At 41.6% G+C, this 18,131-nt stretch overlaps 1 protein-coding gene across 5 annotated transcripts in view; it reads left to right on the top strand.

The window, feature by feature from the left end:
• Positions 1-18,131, top strand: part of DERA (deoxyribose-phosphate aldolase) — a 357,107-nt gene that overhangs the window by 313,167 nt on the left and 25,809 nt on the right. For all 5 annotated transcript variants that reach the window (XR_015295847.1, XR_015295846.1, XR_015295849.1 and 2 more), the window contains exon 8: positions 11,955-12,104. Coding sequence is in view for 2 of the 5 variants with exons in the window: in XM_086920854.1 (XP_086776980.1) it covers positions 11,955-12,104 (150 nt within the window). In the remaining 3 variants the exon portion in view is untranslated. The remainder of the gene's footprint in view (positions 1-11,954; positions 12,105-18,131) is intronic.

Genomic DNA, 18,131 nt, shown 5'->3' with positions numbered 1-18,131 from the left:
TTTCAAATGTCTAAGTACATCGATCTTTCCTTATCTGGTCCTCCTCAGAATTACTGTTGGTTTGGATTTCTGTAATCTGAGTACATTCTTCTATTCCTGACTCATCCTCACTATCACTCTGTCTATCTAGATAGGTTTGACTTCTGGGTCTCACAAATTCTGAGGGTATGTCAAATACTGGAATCCACTCATCCTGACTGGTGCTCGGTTGCTCTTCATCAGCTACTTCGGCATTAACTTCTTGAGACCCCTCAGCTGCACAACCTTCAGCTTCTACTTCAGGTTCTGTCACCCTCTTGGTGTGACTGGCATGGATCCAATTCAGAATTCCCCTGCACTTCACAGCTGTGGTGGTAACCAATATCACTTGATGTGGCTCTCCCCACCTTGGTGCTGGGCAAGATACTCTAGTATGTTCTTTTATCACTACCCAATCACCTGGATTCAGGTCATGTGCTGGAGTTCATTGTCTGGTGACAGCGTCTTCCCCAACCCGGTGAGAGATAGAACGCACTTGGTAAGCCAGTTCTTTGCAGTGCTCGAGCACTAAATCATCAGATATATTTATCAACTTGTGTCCTGGTACCCATGCTTGCCTCATTGTTCTTCCCATGACTATTTCGTGGTGACTCAATCCTGTTTTTCTGTATGGAATGCTTGCTTCTGAACAAGAGGTAAAGCATCAGGCCACTCCAATCGGGTAGATTCATACATCTTTCCCAATCGTGACTTGATTCTGCCATTCAGTTGTTCTACCACTCCAGAAGCCTCTGGGCGGTATGCACAGTGCAGCCTTTGCTCAATTTGGAAAGCTTCACAGATAAGACAAATTATTTCATTATTAAAATGAGACTCTCGGTCTGATTCAATTGTTACTGGAACACCGAACCTAGGTATGAGTTCCCTCAGTAGAAGCTTGACTACAGTGAGGCTATCATTTCTGCGGGCAGGGTAGGCTTCCACCCGTTTTGAAAACAGGCAGACCATGACAAGGACATACTTCAGTCCTCGGCAAGGGGGTAACTGGATGAAATCAATCTGGAGTTGTATGAATGGACCTTCTGCCTTTCCAATCTTTCCTGGCAGCACTACAGTTCTCTCACCAGGATTCATTTGTTGGCAGGTTATGCACCTCTGGCAAAGACTCTCTGCTACATTCCTGAATCTCGCATTGAACCAACTCGGTCTAAACAGTCTAATCATTGCGTCCCTACCTATGTGTGAATCTCCATGGTACATCCTAGCCTAGCCATAGGAGCAAGAATACAATCTGGTAACATAGGTCTCCCATCAAGGTAAACAATAACACCATCCTCAACCCTTCTCTGACATCCTATTTTCTCCCACTCTTCCTTTTCCTTCATTTCTACCTCATTTTGCAAATCTCTCACTTCCTCCCATGTTTTTACTCTTTCAAGTAACATAAGTTGGCAGCTGTTTCCACATGCATCGATCTTTTTATTTATTGCCATCTTATGTTTGGCACAATGCTGGGCTAGTTGGTCAGCATATTGATTACCTGCTGTCACTTTGTCATTTCCAGATTTGTGAGCAGCACACTTAACCACAGCCACCTCGTTTGGCAATTGAATTGCTTCCAGCAAGTCTTTTACATAATGTCTATTCTTAATAGGAGTACCCAAAAAAGTCAGAAATTCCCTTTGCATCCAGAGTTGACCAAAGTCATGCACAACCCCGTAATCATACTGACTTTCAGTGTATATGGTTACTCTCCAATTTTTCCCAAATTTGCAGGCTCTTGTCAATGCAACTAATTCGGCTATTTGTACAGACTTGACTCCAGGTAAATAGGATGCTTCAACTGGCCCCACAACGTACATACAGCATAAAAAGCACTCAATCGCCCGTCCTCATGCATGAGCCATCTACAAATAGCTCATATTCTGATTTTAACAATGGCTCTTTTCTTATGTCTGGACGGGGCTTAGTACTTTATTCAGTGAGGTCGATGCAATCATGCTCGACTTCCTCTTTCACTTCTTCAAAATGTGAATCGGGCAATAGTGTAGCTGGATTTAGGACAGTGCATCTGGCAATGGTCAAATTCCCTGTACTGAGAAGGATTTGCTCATACTTAGTCATCCGACTAGGAGTTAAATACTGAGTACGTGTTCTGGTTAATAAAATCACCACTGCACGTGGGGTATACACAGTTACAGGGTGTCCCATAATAATAGATTCACTTTGCTCAAGACTTATGCAGGTTGCAGCTACTGCTTTTAGACATCCCGGGAATGCAGTTGCCACTGGATCCAATGTAGCAGAAAAATATGCCACAGAACGTCTCATTGAACCATGAGTTAGGGTCAAGACGAACAATGCACGATTATCACGTGCATCATAGAACAGTGCAAATTCTTTTAAATAATCAGGCATCCCTAAAGCTGGAACTGAGCACAGATAGTCTCGCAGCTACAAGAAGACAGTCATGCTTTCATCATCCCACTCTACTAGGTCCTTCGCTCTCTTTGTTGTCATTTGTATCAGGGGTTTAGCTAGGACTGCAAATCCCACAATCCACTGCCTGCAGTAACCTATAACTCCAAAAAACATTCTGATTTCTTTCTGTTTTGAGGTAGATTCATGTTTCTGATTATTTTGATTCTTTCGGATGTAACTCTTCTGGCACCTCTCTCAATCTGGTGCCCCAGATATTTTACTGATGTGGTACAGAATTATAACTTCTCAGGTGACACTTTATGCCCTCCTTCAGCCAAATGTTTTAACAATGCAATGGTATCAACAACACAGTCATTTCGAGTTTTAGACGCCACCAACAGGTCGTCTTTATACTGCACCATGACAGACTGTCCGGGCAGGACCAGAGATTCAAGAATGTTTTTCAATTTCTGATTGAAAATCGATGGAGTCTCTGTGTCTCTGTGTACCCCTGAGGGACACAATTCCAGACGTAAACATGGTAGTCGAATTTGATGGAGAAAAGAACTTTGCTATCTGGATGTAATGGTATGGAAAAAAAGCATGACCCAAATCAATTACCGTGAACCATCCAGCTCCCCATGGTATCTGATACAAAATCACAGCAGGATTTGGCTCAACTGGACAACATAGGACGATAATTTTATTACCTTTACGGAGGTCTTGCATGGTTTCTTTATGCCAATTATAGGTGAATTACATGGATTGCTCATTATTTCTTGTAAAATGCCTTGCTCAACCAAACGCTTTATTTTGGCTGCAACACCTGCTTTTAATTCTAGGCTCATTTTGTATTGTCGAATGTTTGGGTAAACTGCACCTTCTTTCACTGTCACTTTTATCGTGTCAACATTTGCCATTAATCCTACATCTTTTCCAGTGAAATCCGACACCTCAGGATTCACTGTATGCTGTAATTCTTTTGGGAGATCTTCCACTATCATCTTTTTATTTTCAGTTTCTTGTTTGGCTAACATTAATTTATAAACTCAATCTTCGTCTGGGGTTTGAATGTCAACACCACTTGGGGTACAAAAGATTGTGCAATTCATTTTACACAGTAAGTCCCTACCTAGTAGGTTCACTGGACTGGAGGCGCACACTACAAATTTGTGCCTTTCTTTAAAATTACCTATTCTGATTTCCGTAGGTTCTGTAACAGGGGTACTAATTTGTTTATTAGAAACACCCACTACTTGGATCTATTCTCCCGAGAGGTGTAGGTTTGGAACGTCTGCTGTTCTCACAGTAGAACGGGTAGCGCCAGTATCCAACAAAAAGGTAACATCATTTCCCTCAACCTTTCCCTCAATGTATGGACCTGACTGATCAACCGGCAAGGATGCACCAAGCACGCATTCCTTGTCCTCCCCTCTCGGGAACCCTCAGTAACTATCTTCCTCAAAAAATGCGTCACTCAAAAGAAATTGCGATGTCACTGCGTCTCTCCTTCCACTTCTCTCCCAATTTGTGGTATCCACACTATATTTAGCTTGGCTCCCAGAATCTGGCATAGGTGCAAGTGGTAACTGGTTCTGTATTACCTGTTGCTTCCTTGACACCCCATTCTGAGTCTGTAGATTCAAATTGTCAGTTTGGACATTATTGTTCAACAAAGCCTTACACTTGTTCCTCCAATGCACCATTTTTCCACACCCATGACAAGGAAACTTTTTCTTTGCCTGCTCTCTGTTCATTCTTCCTCTCGGTTTACCCCCAATTCCATCTCCTTGATTCTGATTATTTTTTAATCGATTCAACTTGCTGTTCTGCTAACTTTACTTGTGCCCACATTACCTTTTCTTCTAAATTCTTTCGTTTATTGTCAATTTCATCCCCACAATATTTTGCATACTTGAGTATTTCATCAACAGGTTTGGCCTGCCAGCAGATTTTATGATCTCTAATCATTTGCGAAATTTCTGGTTTTAACCCTAACAGAAACTGATAAATAATATGTGTCATGTCTTTCGTATTAATGTTTTCCAACCCACTGTACTGCTTGAATACCTGTTAAAGGCGCTCATAATATGCATGTACTGATTCATCTTTATTTTGGATAGTTCTGTGTATTCTTGTCCAATCTGTTTCTTTTGGGGGTACTTTTCCTTTCAGGAAGGTTATGACTTGATGGTATTTTTCATTACTTCATCTGATGGTGCTCCTGTCTTTGTATCTCTGGGGTATTCATCACCGGACATTCTGTCCATAAATCTGCCGGTACTACAATATCAAATAACCCATCTAAATCTTTCAACAATACTTTTGAGACCTTTACAAATCTTTTGACTTGCCTTTACCACTCTACAGGTTTCTCTCTTAGTTTGGGTAAATCATTTGTAAATGATAAAATATCCTGTCTGGACCATGGGACATATACATATCCTCCTCCTGGCACTTCTCTCATTGGACACAATCTTCCTACTTTTTCTGGTTCTTTTAATAGATACTCAGTTGTAGTTTTTTTCGCTTGGGCTTCCTCCTTTTTCTTTGTTCATCTGGCTTTCAACTTATCTAAATCACACTACTTTTGCAATAGTGGCAGTAACTCCTTTATTTGCACTTCTCGTCCTGACACATTCATGTTTTCTAAACCTTTGTCAGAAAATTCAGCTCGATAAGGTTTCTGCAACACTTTAGATTTTCCAATATCAATTCCCATTTCCAAAGACAAATTCATTAATTTTCCATGGAAATTTTTTGTATTTCGAGTAATACTCAGACATATAAACAACAATTCATCTTCACTGAATGTATTTCATTGATCTAACCCCATATTTCCAGCAAGCAATTCTTACAATTCAACTCTTAATTAAAAAATATCCAATGCTTTTGGCTGTGATTTTTGCTTTTCTATTTCTCGAGACCACCTTTCTATTTCTTCTGGGGTTACTACAATAGCACTTCTTGTACCTGAGGATGTTTCCATCCTTACCTCTCTATGGCTTCCGGGAGTGTTTTTCCTGTTTGAGCTACCTCCGGGTTCTCTTATAGGTAAATCCATAAGGGAGATTACTGACTCGCACTCACTTGCTTGGTCATCAACAATCAAGGTTTCTTTTCTGGGCTTTACTACAGGCGTGGTCAGAACAGGAGTTTTAGGACAGATTTGTTTATCTCCGTATAAGGGAACAACAGGACCTATAGTGATAGGTATAGTCAAGGCTTCAGGACTTGTATTTAACTGGGAAATTTTCTGAATTAATTAGTTTCTCTGTTTATTTATTGCCTCTCTTTCTCGTTCTTGTAAGACCTTTTCTAGTGAAGGCTCATGTACCACATGTGGAACCAAAGGTGGTGTTAAAAACGGGGCACGAGGGTTAGCTCTACTTGCTTCCTCATGGTATGGTGGCGGATTTTTCATTAACAAATCCTCCAAATATTCATCATCTGAGTCACCACTAGTGATTACATTCTTCCTTTTCTCTGTGGACTTGCTTCCTGAGGGTTATTCTAACGTTAGTACAGGATATAATCCTTCCACTAGCATAGCCTGTCTCCATTTCTTCATTTGCTTATCTCTGGTTTCTTTAGGAAATCTAGGAGAGAATTTACTCCAATTTCTGTCACTTCTGGGTCTATCTCGCTCAAAAGCCTCAGTTTCCCGTTCTTCTAATGCTTCATACTGGGTCAATCTAGGTCTAGGATTCATTCATTCATTCATGCGTGTTCTCAAGTTGTACAAAATTCTGCCATTAAAAGCACCATTTTCTGGAAATGCCAAAACACCATCATCTTTGGTGTACTCCATCCAATTCTCTAACCACACACAAGTGTGATAGCCCCTTTCTACCATCATGTATGATGCGGGCGTATTTGGTGGTGGAATAATAATCCCTTCTCTCTTTTTAATTATTTTATCTTTCTTAAAGAAATTCTTAATTTTCCTAAAACGCGACATTTTTATTTTCTCTCCGTACATGATAAGAGGTCTTCCTCTTATGTATTGCTCTTGCGCAAACTCTAAGTTCCTCCTATTGGGTCCATTTCCGATAACTGTTTGATCTAGATGCCACATATAATTTGCACCGATAAAATTTATATGCAGCTACACTCAATTGATTATTAAATACTTCACCAATACCAGTGCGCTTTTTATTTTCAATAACCAGTGTTTAGATTTCAAATAAATTTCAACCAATAATTGCACAGCTTTTCTCATTAGACAAGTTCTCACGCTCCTGTACTCACCCCTCCTTTACAATTATTACCTCCGCTATACCCCCGCTGTCTCAACGAATACCAGTGCAGCTCTAGGTGACGTCAGCGCAGCTCTGCAACTGACTCCCTCGGTTGCATGGTAATACGAAAACTTCTTTTCACTTTTTAAGCAATATTCATTAATTAACAACGTAAAAACGATCGCCACTGTGCCTAAGTGACTAAATTCAGAGGAAAGATTCATTTCTTTCGCTGCGAGTAAATCCCTTCCTCTTACTCTTCACACAAGCATCAGAGAACCTGTTACTCCCTCAGGCTTACCCTTTCTAGGTGATATAAGGCCAAAGTTTCACCAGGGAACTCCTTTACTATCATTTATTCACACATTTATACAGAAAATCTCTAACCAGTGCTTCAAGTTATACCTAACTTTTATGCACCTAATTCCTTAGGCAAGTGACCTCACTTCAGTGTAGCTTCCATTTACCACCCTCTATTCTGCCCCCGGGGATTCCAAACATACATAGAACAATACAAACTGTGTTTTGGTTAATACATAAATTCAGTACAAATCAATAATCTAACTACCTATCTTAACTAAACTCTAACCATCATGCTGCTACCAAAAGAATACTGATGCAGCGCGGGCTCACCTGCTCGTTTTACCATACTCACCTGGGCCCATAAAAACATACACACTTTGAACAGGTTACCCTACTCTAATCAGAATTTTAATTAACCATTTAGGATCTATACCATTGACTTACCAATCCTTGTCACCGGTAATTATAGTCCTATTATGCTATCCAAGGGGGATAGCATAATAGGTAGAAAATAAACATTCGCATTCATAAAATAACCACAGACTCAGGAAAAGTTTGAACACTTTATCTATGTAAATTCTGAAATGTCTAAGTCCATACCAATTCAATTAAAGCTCGTTCGATTAAGAAGAAAATAATCGGAGCAAGACGATGTGCAAATATTACGAAACTTTCTTTAAGCATTGAAACATAGGAAGGTAAGAAAAGGGAAACAGCACAATGAAATACCCACAGAAATATATTTACCTAGAATGGTGTGAAAACCAACCCTGGGCACAGGCCAGGATAAAGGACAGGACCCCCGATAATTCAGGTGCCGACAGGACAGGTGCAGACAAAAATCAGGGCAAGTACGGTCAAATTGGATCAGGAAAGGACCACAACAGGTCAGGGCCGGCAACCACAGCTAAAGTGCAACGCCAGCGTCACACCCCTCGCTGCAGCTAACAGTCGCACCCAGATTGGGTTATCGAACTCCTTCCCAGAACCCCGATTGGGTTATCGAATCTTCTTTCAGAGTCCTCCACCAGCACCTCTGCTCTCGATCGCCTATTGAGTACGTTGGGTCAGTGACAGGTCAGCTATTCGGACAAGTTGGATAATGAAACTAGCTAAGCTCACCTTAGTTATACCATTTTCCAGGGCAGTGTACTGCCACCCAATGTTGCAAATGTGTGTATTCCCTCAATTTGATTGGTCAAAAGAAGGAGAGGTCATCACACCATACCAGTATGAGATAATTTTCATTCATTAATACGGATCTCGTTCCCACCCATAATTTTCTTTCCCATGAATGTTATTCCACCCAGCATTATTGTAGCAAAAGATATACAATTTATAACATTTGTTTTTTCTTATTCTTCTGGAGAGTTCATAAGGTGAACTTTCCAGGCGCATCTCTGGCAAGACAGTCGTTGGCAGAGTTTCAATGCCATGGGTGTGGACTCAAGGGATTTCGGCACATGCGCGTTGAAAGTCCCAAAATGGAGTTCAGCAATGACAAATGAGGCCCAAATATGAGCTAGTAACAAAGTCAAAGAGAAATAATTTTAACAAAGATTAAATGAATTCACTGTATACCACTTATCTCTACTCTATTTGCATTACTTTATTTTCACTATAGCAGTAGTGGTTAGGCAGAACAAACAGGGTTTAGTACGAGCAGCAGTGCAAGCATCAGCTTGTGAAACATAGAGCAGCCATCTTTAGTTCTAGTGCTCAAAAGCAAAGTTTTCCCACCAAAGCAGAGAGTACGTCATGTCACATGTGTGACAGACGCATGTGCAGAAAAGTTCCCGCGTTGCGGCTGCCATATTAGGTCACTCGAGTTACTGTTAGTAAAAGCACATAAGAAAGCTTCCCCTAGATACTAGAAAGGTCGTGTGGTGCAGTATTAGTAATACGAAACATGTTTATTAGTGATTATACGTTATTTCGAGAAGATTGAATACGAGCAAGTCTCTTTACGTGCGAAACCTTGCTCCATCACTAGTCAGGGTAAGGCATAGGTCAAGCCCAAATAAACCTGTGCTCAACCCCCTGGTAGCTTGGCACCAAGAAGTTAGGCTTAACATAGAAGCATTGTGTTAAATATAAGTTAGTACTTTAAATTAGGATTTCAGAGATACCAAACATGAACCAGTTATCTTTTCCCATTTGGAAAATACACTTCTAAAATGTAATAAGACAACTCCAGTGTTATCCTATGGGAGAGCCAGGCCTGACAGTGTTGACAAACAAATGTAAGATTTGTAAAACTTAAAAGTACATGCCCTACTTTTTAAATATATTGCACACTGCCCTCTGGGCTGTCTAGTGCCTACCCTAACAGAGACTTACATGTATTAAAAAGGAAGGTTCGGGCCTGGCAAAAGGTTTATTTTGCCAAGTCGAAATAGCAGTTTAAAATTGCACACATAGGTTGCAATGGAAGACCTGAGACGTGTTTAAAGTGCTACTCTAGGCGGTTGCACAATCAGTGCTGCAGGGAACTTGTAGCATTTAATTTGCAGACCCTAGGCACATGTAGTGCACTTTACTAAGGACTTATAAGTAAATTAAATATGTCAATTGGGTATAAGCCGATGTTAACTTGTTTTGAGCTGAGAGCACAAGTATTTATTTAGCACTGCTTAGCAGTAGTAAAGTGCATAGAGTCCTATGGCCAACAAAAACAAACTCAGCAAAAATAGGAGGAGAAAGGCAAAAAACTCTGGAGATGACCCTGTAGAAATGGCCAGGTCCAACAGATACTAAACATGCACCCTTTCATAATCTGATGCTATTGCCAAGTACATTAGGAAGCCATTGGAGGTCATTTAGATTGTTGTGCTGCACCACGTAAATCTCTGCGTTAAATAATGTATTAATCTATTGTCATGTAAATCTTTTCTTTATAACATTCTCTCCCAGATACTCAAGTCCTGTGGCGATTGTTTTGGGACTTCTCCATCACAGTTCTAAAAGGATCCTACACGAAACTTGACTTTGCTACTTTCATTCATTATTCCTGTTTCAAGGCTTAAGACGTCACACAAACCTCTGTTAGGGAAGTAAAACAAAGGGCCATGTTGCTAAACAACCATAAATGCATTTGTACAGTTACTGATTCTAGCATTGCTTCCTCAAGCAATTGATTGTGTTGCACTCTCATGAAAACTTGCCAATGTTGTAGGGAAAGGTCTTATGTGTACCTTCATTTTTATAAATTATTAGCCGTTACAACATCCTTTACTTTGAGAGTATAGCTGCCCCTTATAGTTAATTACTCATAAGTAAAAAAAACATGGAATTCCTTGGTGTTGTTCCATGAACTTGTATGTAAATCTCCTCATGCAAGACTATGAAAGTGAGGGCTTTCTTGATAGTTAAATCCTGAAAGACCCATTGTGGGAAATAGCAATATTTACAGCGCTTTTTGGTTCAGCCTAATTCTTATCAATAGTTTGATAGCTTGTCAATCCTTTTTTCTTGCATCTTATTTGAAGGCTTTTCTTCCACTTGTGTTTATTCTTGCTTTTCACAAACAGTGCCAATTCATTGTGTGCTGTTCCTGCTTCCATGTAAGCAGCATGTCAATCTGCTCGGTCTTCTGCTCTGGCAGCCATCAGCATTTTTCCTAGACTGTTTCTTTCAGCATGTGCCTTATAAATGAATCTGAAAGGCAACCATCAATGACTCTGAGGCGCATGGTTTCTTCGTCAGTGAAGTCCGAGAACTTGTAATGTTTAATGAGTACATTAAGTCTTCCAACAAACTCGTCCATTTTTTCACCATTCTTTTTTCATGCTTGGTTGAAGATATACCTTTCATAGTTGACATTCGGCATAAGGTTGAATTTGGCCTCCAACGCTTCTTTTACCTTTTGGTACGAATTTAAGTCAATCTGTGAGATTTTCTTTAAAACTTCTTTCACTCCATCACCTGCAAGGGTTTTCAAATATTTAACGATCTTCTTCCTCTAGTGCATCTATGAAGTCGTCAAAGGTTTATATCCATGCAGCCCACCTGGCACCAATGTTCTATTTCTTAGAAGTGTTGTAAAGCGGTGGTGGCTGCAGGAACACGGCTGCATTATATTTCAAGCTTCCTTCTGCTGCCATTGCGTTGGCACGTGCATATCAGGTAGTCGTGATGCACGCTGACTCCGCTACTCCTGCCAGCAGAAGTTGCCTTTGGAGCATATGTCACAGTATGTTTCAATCGCCTGTGATGTTGAGTGCGTTCTCTGTTTCTTGTACCTTGTTGATGTGAATGTTATACCTGGCTTCATTGGAGTAGTTCCTCTGTATGTAGGGTGCTTCCGTAAACACCCTTGTCGCTAGTTTGGCGGGTGTTTCAGTATGCTCCTCTGTAGGGCCTTCAATTTCCTCTGGGATACTGGTATGGGCTGGAGCAGAGCTTTGACTCCACACGTGGCAGGTACAATGAGTTTGCTGTATTGTTGCAATCTCTCAGTGAGAGAGAGCAGTCTTGTTTACTTGGCCACCTATCCTTTACTCATCCCCAGTTTAAGCGCCTTCCCCAGCTCAGGAGCATGCAAAATGAAGTACTTCACACCAGCGATGCTATCCAGCAATACTTTAGTCCTCCGCATACACACACTGCATGTTACATCATACTTCACATTAACCACACTTTACCACCTTCTATATCATTGCGTACTTCCTGTTCAAAGTCCGGCCAGAAGCAAGAAGGCCCTAGTGCACATGACATCAATATGCTAAACCAGGAAGGGGCCTGCATTTTGTATGGCATTGTTCTGTTCAGGCTCTAAACGTGGGAAATGCAATGGAGCCCTTCCATTGTTAATTTGTTATTCGCATTTGAATTCCCTAGAATTGCAAGTCTTGAGAGTCTGTAGCATCCACCCATGTGGCGTATTAGTCATCGGTTATTTTTAAAGTGAGGTGTTAAGAGCAAATGTGATCGCAACTGCCCGATGCTTCCTATCACCCATCAACCCACAAACATTAAAATGTTTTACAACAGGAATTTTTTGTTTTTTAGGTTGGATTCAAACCTGCAGGAGGAATTCGCAGTGCAAAGGAGGCCCTTGCCTGGCTGTCTCTTATGAAGGAAGAGCTAGGAGAAGAATGGCTGCAACCTACCCTCTTCCGCCTTGGAGCCAGTACCCTTCTGGGTGATATTGAAAGACAGGTTGGGGATACTCATAAATTGTGGAGAAAAAAAACAACTATGCCAGCAAAATGGGCCATGTGCCTTTCAGTAGCTCCCAATTCTTATTATAATTAATCTGCATAGACCAAAGACTGTTACCAATTATAAACATTTCCAGACTAAATATTCTACAAAATGATAATGCATGTACGCATTTGGCTTATAATATAGCAACAACAATGACTAAATCTCTCTCTCTCTCTCTCTCTCTCTCTCTCTCTCTCTCTCTCTCTCTCTCTCTCTCTCTCTCTCTCTCTCTCTCTCTCTCTCTTTTCTCTCTCTCTCTCTCTCTCTTTTCTCTCTCTCTTCTCTCTCCCCCCCCCCCAACTAAAATACGAAATTGTTTGTTGGCACAAAACCATATATCCTCACTTTTATCCTTGCAAACATACTTAGGAATTTCAGTGGGCACTGGGCAGACCAATGGATTGAAGAAACACTGAACATACCAGGTATTTTCCAAAAATAACTCCTCCGAGATCTTAACTTCCCCACATGGAGTTCCTCAAGGGTCAATCCTGAGCCCCCTGTTATTTCATATTTACATTGCCCCTCTTGCGTACATAGCCGACAAAGACTCCCTCTTCCCTTCACTCCGGATTACAGAGCATGGCGCAATGGATGCACTCCAAAAAATTAAAACAGAATGGAGACAAAACCGAACTGCTCATATTCGGGGACCAGAAAGATATTTGGGGGCCAGTTCATTGGCCTATTGAAATGGGGCCTCTCCCGAGAGCAGTCACGTCAGCTCGTAATTTACGAGTAATAATAGATGACAAATTGACAATGCGTACCCAGGTCACTAAAACAGCATCAGTCTGCTTCGCCATTCTCAAGTGGTTGAGAAAAATCTTGTGGCAACTCACGGAAGGGGCACAGAACTGTAGTGCAAGCATTGATTGGGTCAAGGCTGGACTATGGTAACATTTTGTTCTTGGGGGCCAACAAGGAAATTATACGCCGACTTCAGGTCGTGCAAAATGCGGCAGCCAGGATACTTCTCCATCTACCTAGACGAGCACATGTATCGGAACATCTACGTAATTTACATTGGCTCAAGATGGGCAACAGAGTTAAATTTAAGGCGCTATGTTTCATGTACAAAATAAACATAGGAGAAGCACCAGCTTATCTGTGCAAACTGGTCCATAAATACATCCCGACCCGGAACCTCCGATCTATCCATCAGGAGAGATTTGATGTTCCTAGATTCAGGCGAGCAAGACTAGGAGGACGCTCCTTTGGTTACTTGGCGCCAGCACTATGGAACTCAATCCCGCTTAATCTGTGCCTTGAACCTAACTATATGAAATTTAGGAAAGGTGTCAAAGCATGGCTTTTCAACCAAGAATGATACTATGAATCTATGACCCTATGGAATGTTTTGATCCAAGGCGCCGGGAAACCCTCAGGGTAGCTGTTGCGCCATACAAATGGAATAAATAAAATAAGTAAATAAATAAAATAATAAATAAAATAATTCTAATAAACACAAAAAATCAAAAAGACCATAATCAAGCCTAAAGTATTATTGTTGATCTCTACAGTAAAGAGTCCGTAATAAAGGATGAAAACTTGGGATTGAATACCAACAAGATGGACTAATTTGAAAGACAGAATTTTCCCTCTTGGCAAAACTGAGGATCAGTACCTTGCAAATATTACCTTTACTGGCTCACTGCATTCACTTCATTCATTGAACACATTGATGGGATCCCGTCCACCGTATTACAAGTACCATAGGATGTAATGCACTTGTATTATGACGGGATATCCATCACTTTTATGATCAAGTATCCCACCCAACAAACTCTAAATCAGGCCCTTAGGCAGCTGGTGTATTATCATTTATAGAGAGTACCAAGTGCTTCTAACTTATTCAGGACAATGCTTTAGATATGATCTATCTGAATTCCACTAGCAGCCACAGCTAGTGATAATCACTTTATTTCCAATATTTTTTCTAGATTGTCTCGATGTGTATATCTGCATTGTAACTTAGTCTTCCATGCCTATCACATCCTAACAACCAGACAGTGGAAGAAGTTAATGAATCCAATATGTCTGTATCGGCTTGTAGCAGGAGTTCAAAGAGAGTCTACCCTCCAATGCAAGAAGGTACATTTAAGGGTTCTGACAACTAAGCACAGTCATGGAAGAGGCCAGCAATTGGTATAAAACATAAGTATAGAAAAGTATGGCTTCTCAGTCCTTGAACTCAGATACCACTTGGTCTCTGACGCCATAGGAATACGCCACCCCAATTTTCCGAATGAATCTTGCGATGTAGAGGTCCTGCATCCTGAGACACAGACCTTAGGCTCAGTAATGAGAGAGATCTTTTTAGAAGCACCTGCCTGTCTTGCCAATAAGGGTGTAGGGTATACATTGGTGACCAACAGAAGTTGCAAGTGATCATACACAGTTGAGAAGCACCAGTCTAGTCAACATCCTGAAAATGAAAGCGTTGGTTTGATGTGTGGAGAATAATGACTACATTCTAGTCAAATGCTTTGCATTTTGTTTCCAAACCACATCCTTAAGCATCAGAAACCAGAGCTACTATCAATGAAAAGGTGTCATTCTGCCACCAAATTAGAGCAGTCACAAAGCCCTGTCACTTGCAGCCAAAGATTATTTGGCATTTGCTCGCCGCTCTACCCGACTCTCAATACAGCACTTTAGGAACACATTACATATTCTATAGGCCTTTCAATTTTTAGTTTGGTTCTTGTGCCAGTGGTAGGCCACCTGGTAGAATCTGTTTATTTCCAGATCCCATCATCCTAATATGAACACAATATATGAGATCTTTGCTTGTCTTAGTCTATTGTAGCAACAGTAAAAGATTCACATATGTACTGAGCCATATTAAAAGGCAAGTAAGGGATGCAAGGGATACTGGTTTAATGGGGGAGAAACCCTTTTATTTTCTCTCAGGAAATGCACCTCCTAATCTGTAAGAAAGGTACTTTGGGTATGATTACTTTTACTGATGTGCAGCATGATAGTTCTATAGTAGCTCCTATTATTTGTGACACCATTCTGTTGCTCTTGGAAGGACCACAGAGTGGACCAGCTTTAGCTTCAGTCTGCACACATATTGCTGAAGCGGACATCCCACTGAGCTATCTTACCAGCAAAACATTGTACCGAAACATTTGTATAACATTTGTATGACTGTCATTTCATTTAGAGACAACACTTATCTTCCGGTACTGTCCCATTGTCAACTTTGTGGCTCCCACGCCTACTGGTGGTGGGACTACAAACAATTTAAAAATGCATTTAAACGCAGCTTTTCCTGATAGTACGATAAACACATGTAAGTGGCATATACCCATCCTCACTGGCAAAATCCCCCATTCTGAGGTGTAGCTATTAACTGCAGGAGGATGTTCTATACTTGAATGTACTGTTTGTGACTGATATCTCCACACAACTTACTGGACAATACTAATGTTTGGCCCATATCTGATGCATTTTCTAATTTCTGGCCCACGCCAGTTGAGCCTTGGAATCGAGCAGGACAATATCTAACCAGTCCGACATCACTCCGTCTACCTTGGAATTGAACCCTAAATTCTGTGGCTCAGAATGAACCCATTTTGCACTCAGTTATTTCCCATGCATGGCTGAATATCATTTTTGATCTTTGAGTCTTTCTATGCTTTCCTTTTCTCTCTTCTGCCTTCAGTGGAGCTAGCTTATGCCACAATGCTCCATACTCCTATCTTTTGGGTCATCAGTTTGGTGAACTCCCTGAGCTCTATATGCTACTTTCATTGTGAGGTCGTTTTATAACCAATGACTTGCTTGCTGATTAAAGTTACACTGATTTTGCAGTAAACGTTTGATGTCCAAGCATGACTGTCCATTAAAGATCAAGTCAATGCCACATGTAGCACCTGCTTCACCACAATGAAGCTCCTAAAAAAAGTTTTCCCTTGGCTCCCTGACATTTCTAGAAAAACCCTCATCCAGGCTCTCATAACCAGTCACCTGGACTATGGGAATGCTCTACCGGTAGAAGTCAATGACACCCTGCTGAACAAGCTGCAGATAGTACAGAACACAGCCACATGGCTGATCTGCAATTTATCCGCATGGTCGTCTTCTACCCCCATTTTAAGAAAATTGCACTGGCTGCCTATCAGAATGCAGACTTTTTTTCAAAATCTGCTCTCTGACGCATAAGACTCTTCACAAGGCCTGTTGAGTCTGTCTTCACTCACTACTTAATGACTATCAGCCATCCAGACAGTTAAGGTGCTCAAACAAGTGCTCTTGCACACCCCACGCCTTTGCACCTCAAGATTTGGGGACAGATCTTTTTGTATATGGCCCAATATCATTGGGATAGACTCCATCTTCATCTTTGTACCTGACCATATTTTATAACTGCAAGAACATGTTAAAAACTTGGTTGTTTTAGAATGTCACAGCTTGCCTGATCAGCACAGTGTTGAGATACTCCTTCTGGAGTGAGTCGTTCACTACATCAAGAAACGGAAATAAAATGTCATCATTAGGAAGCATAATCAGAAAGTGAATTCATGTGCGGTCCCCTGCTCTATTCATAACTGTGATGCAGAAAGGTATTCTACCCAGAGAAAGTCCACCTTTTGTGTGGTCAGTAGGCAAGGGGCCAGCATACCTATGTCAAAGTAAAACTTAAAGCTGTGTGACTCTTTTCCTCACTAGTAGGCAACCTATTATACCCCCTCAGAAGTTGAGTGCATCCCTCTTTTGCTCTAAAGACTCGGTTATACCACCTCTTTGAGACTAACTTCCTGTCTGGGTATATAGGCGTAACTTTGTGTTTGCACTAAAGGATTGAGCCAGTAACTCCTTCTGGAAACAGGCTTGGAGAAGCAGGACTCCTGGCAAACCAACAAGATTCTCAGAAGTCTCAGCCGATATGGTGGTTCTATGGCGCTCAATAGGTCAGAGGCTACCTATCTTTTTCCATTGCTGTTCAGGGCCAGTTGTTTGCTTTACATTTGCATTGTCCTTCATCTGTCACTTGTTCTCTTGTATGCGGAGTGTGCCACTGAAGGTTACTGATGGTACTTCTGTTCTGTCTCCTCAGCTTTGAGGACAGCTTCCTCCAATGGAAACTCAGCTCCTGCCTTCCCGAGGACAGATTTCACTGACTCACTACCATCACTTGGCTTAAAACACTTTGTCTCTTCTGTAAGATCTGGTTTTCACTGAGTTGGTGGTCCCATACTGTAGAGGTGTGGTTCCTCCTAATAAAGACAAGACACTGCACTCTGTGAACTGGTGTATTTATTGGCATACTTCTTACCCACACAGAGAGCACCGCGCTTGCTACCACTCTGTCCTGCTCCGGCGCCCGATCTGGCGCCCTTGCGGGAAACCCAAAATGGCCGCCGCGTTCATGCTAACTGATGACGTAGCATGAACACTAGAACGCCACCACTACATATCTCCCCCTTTTTGTATCACATGAATAAAGCAGTCTTAGGGGTTTATTGTCCATCATCCATCTCAAAGTCCCGGACCCTGGAAGGTCTTACAATCACACGCCCCCCTCTCGTGCATTTTACCAGGGTGGACATTGCTTCTCTTCCACTGGCCACCAAAGACTCCTTTTCTCTACCTTCTTGCGAACCCGGACTCTCTCTGCACCTCAGATCTCCCCTCTCTCACCTCTGTGTCTCTGCTCTGGGGGTTTCACTGCCTCCTTGCTCCAACACCGGGTCCGCACCTTCCATGTCTCCTTCCAGGGTGACGGTCTCATTCTCTGTTGTACTCCGATCTGTCTCTCCTTGTTCCCGATCTTCGGGAGTCCATTGTAAGATCTTGTTGCATCGAGCCATGCGATCCTGGGACCACACGTTGCCATCGCTCAACATTGCCGCTCGATCGTAGACCTCTTTGACTTGGAGGGGCCTGCTGTATTTGCTGTCTCCCTTTTTCTGCAACACTGCCAGCTTGACCCTCACCGATTCTCCTTCTTCCAATGCCATGTCCTTT

Source organism: Lissotriton vulgaris, chromosome 1_1 (genome assembly GCF_964263255.1).
Source record: "Lissotriton vulgaris chromosome 1_1, aLisVul1.2, whole genome shotgun sequence".
Classification (NCBI taxonomy): Eukaryota; Metazoa; Chordata; class Amphibia; order Caudata; family Salamandridae; genus Lissotriton; species Lissotriton vulgaris.
The sequence above is the reverse complement of the archived record's forward strand: the minus strand, read 5'-3'. Positions and strand labels throughout refer to the sequence as shown.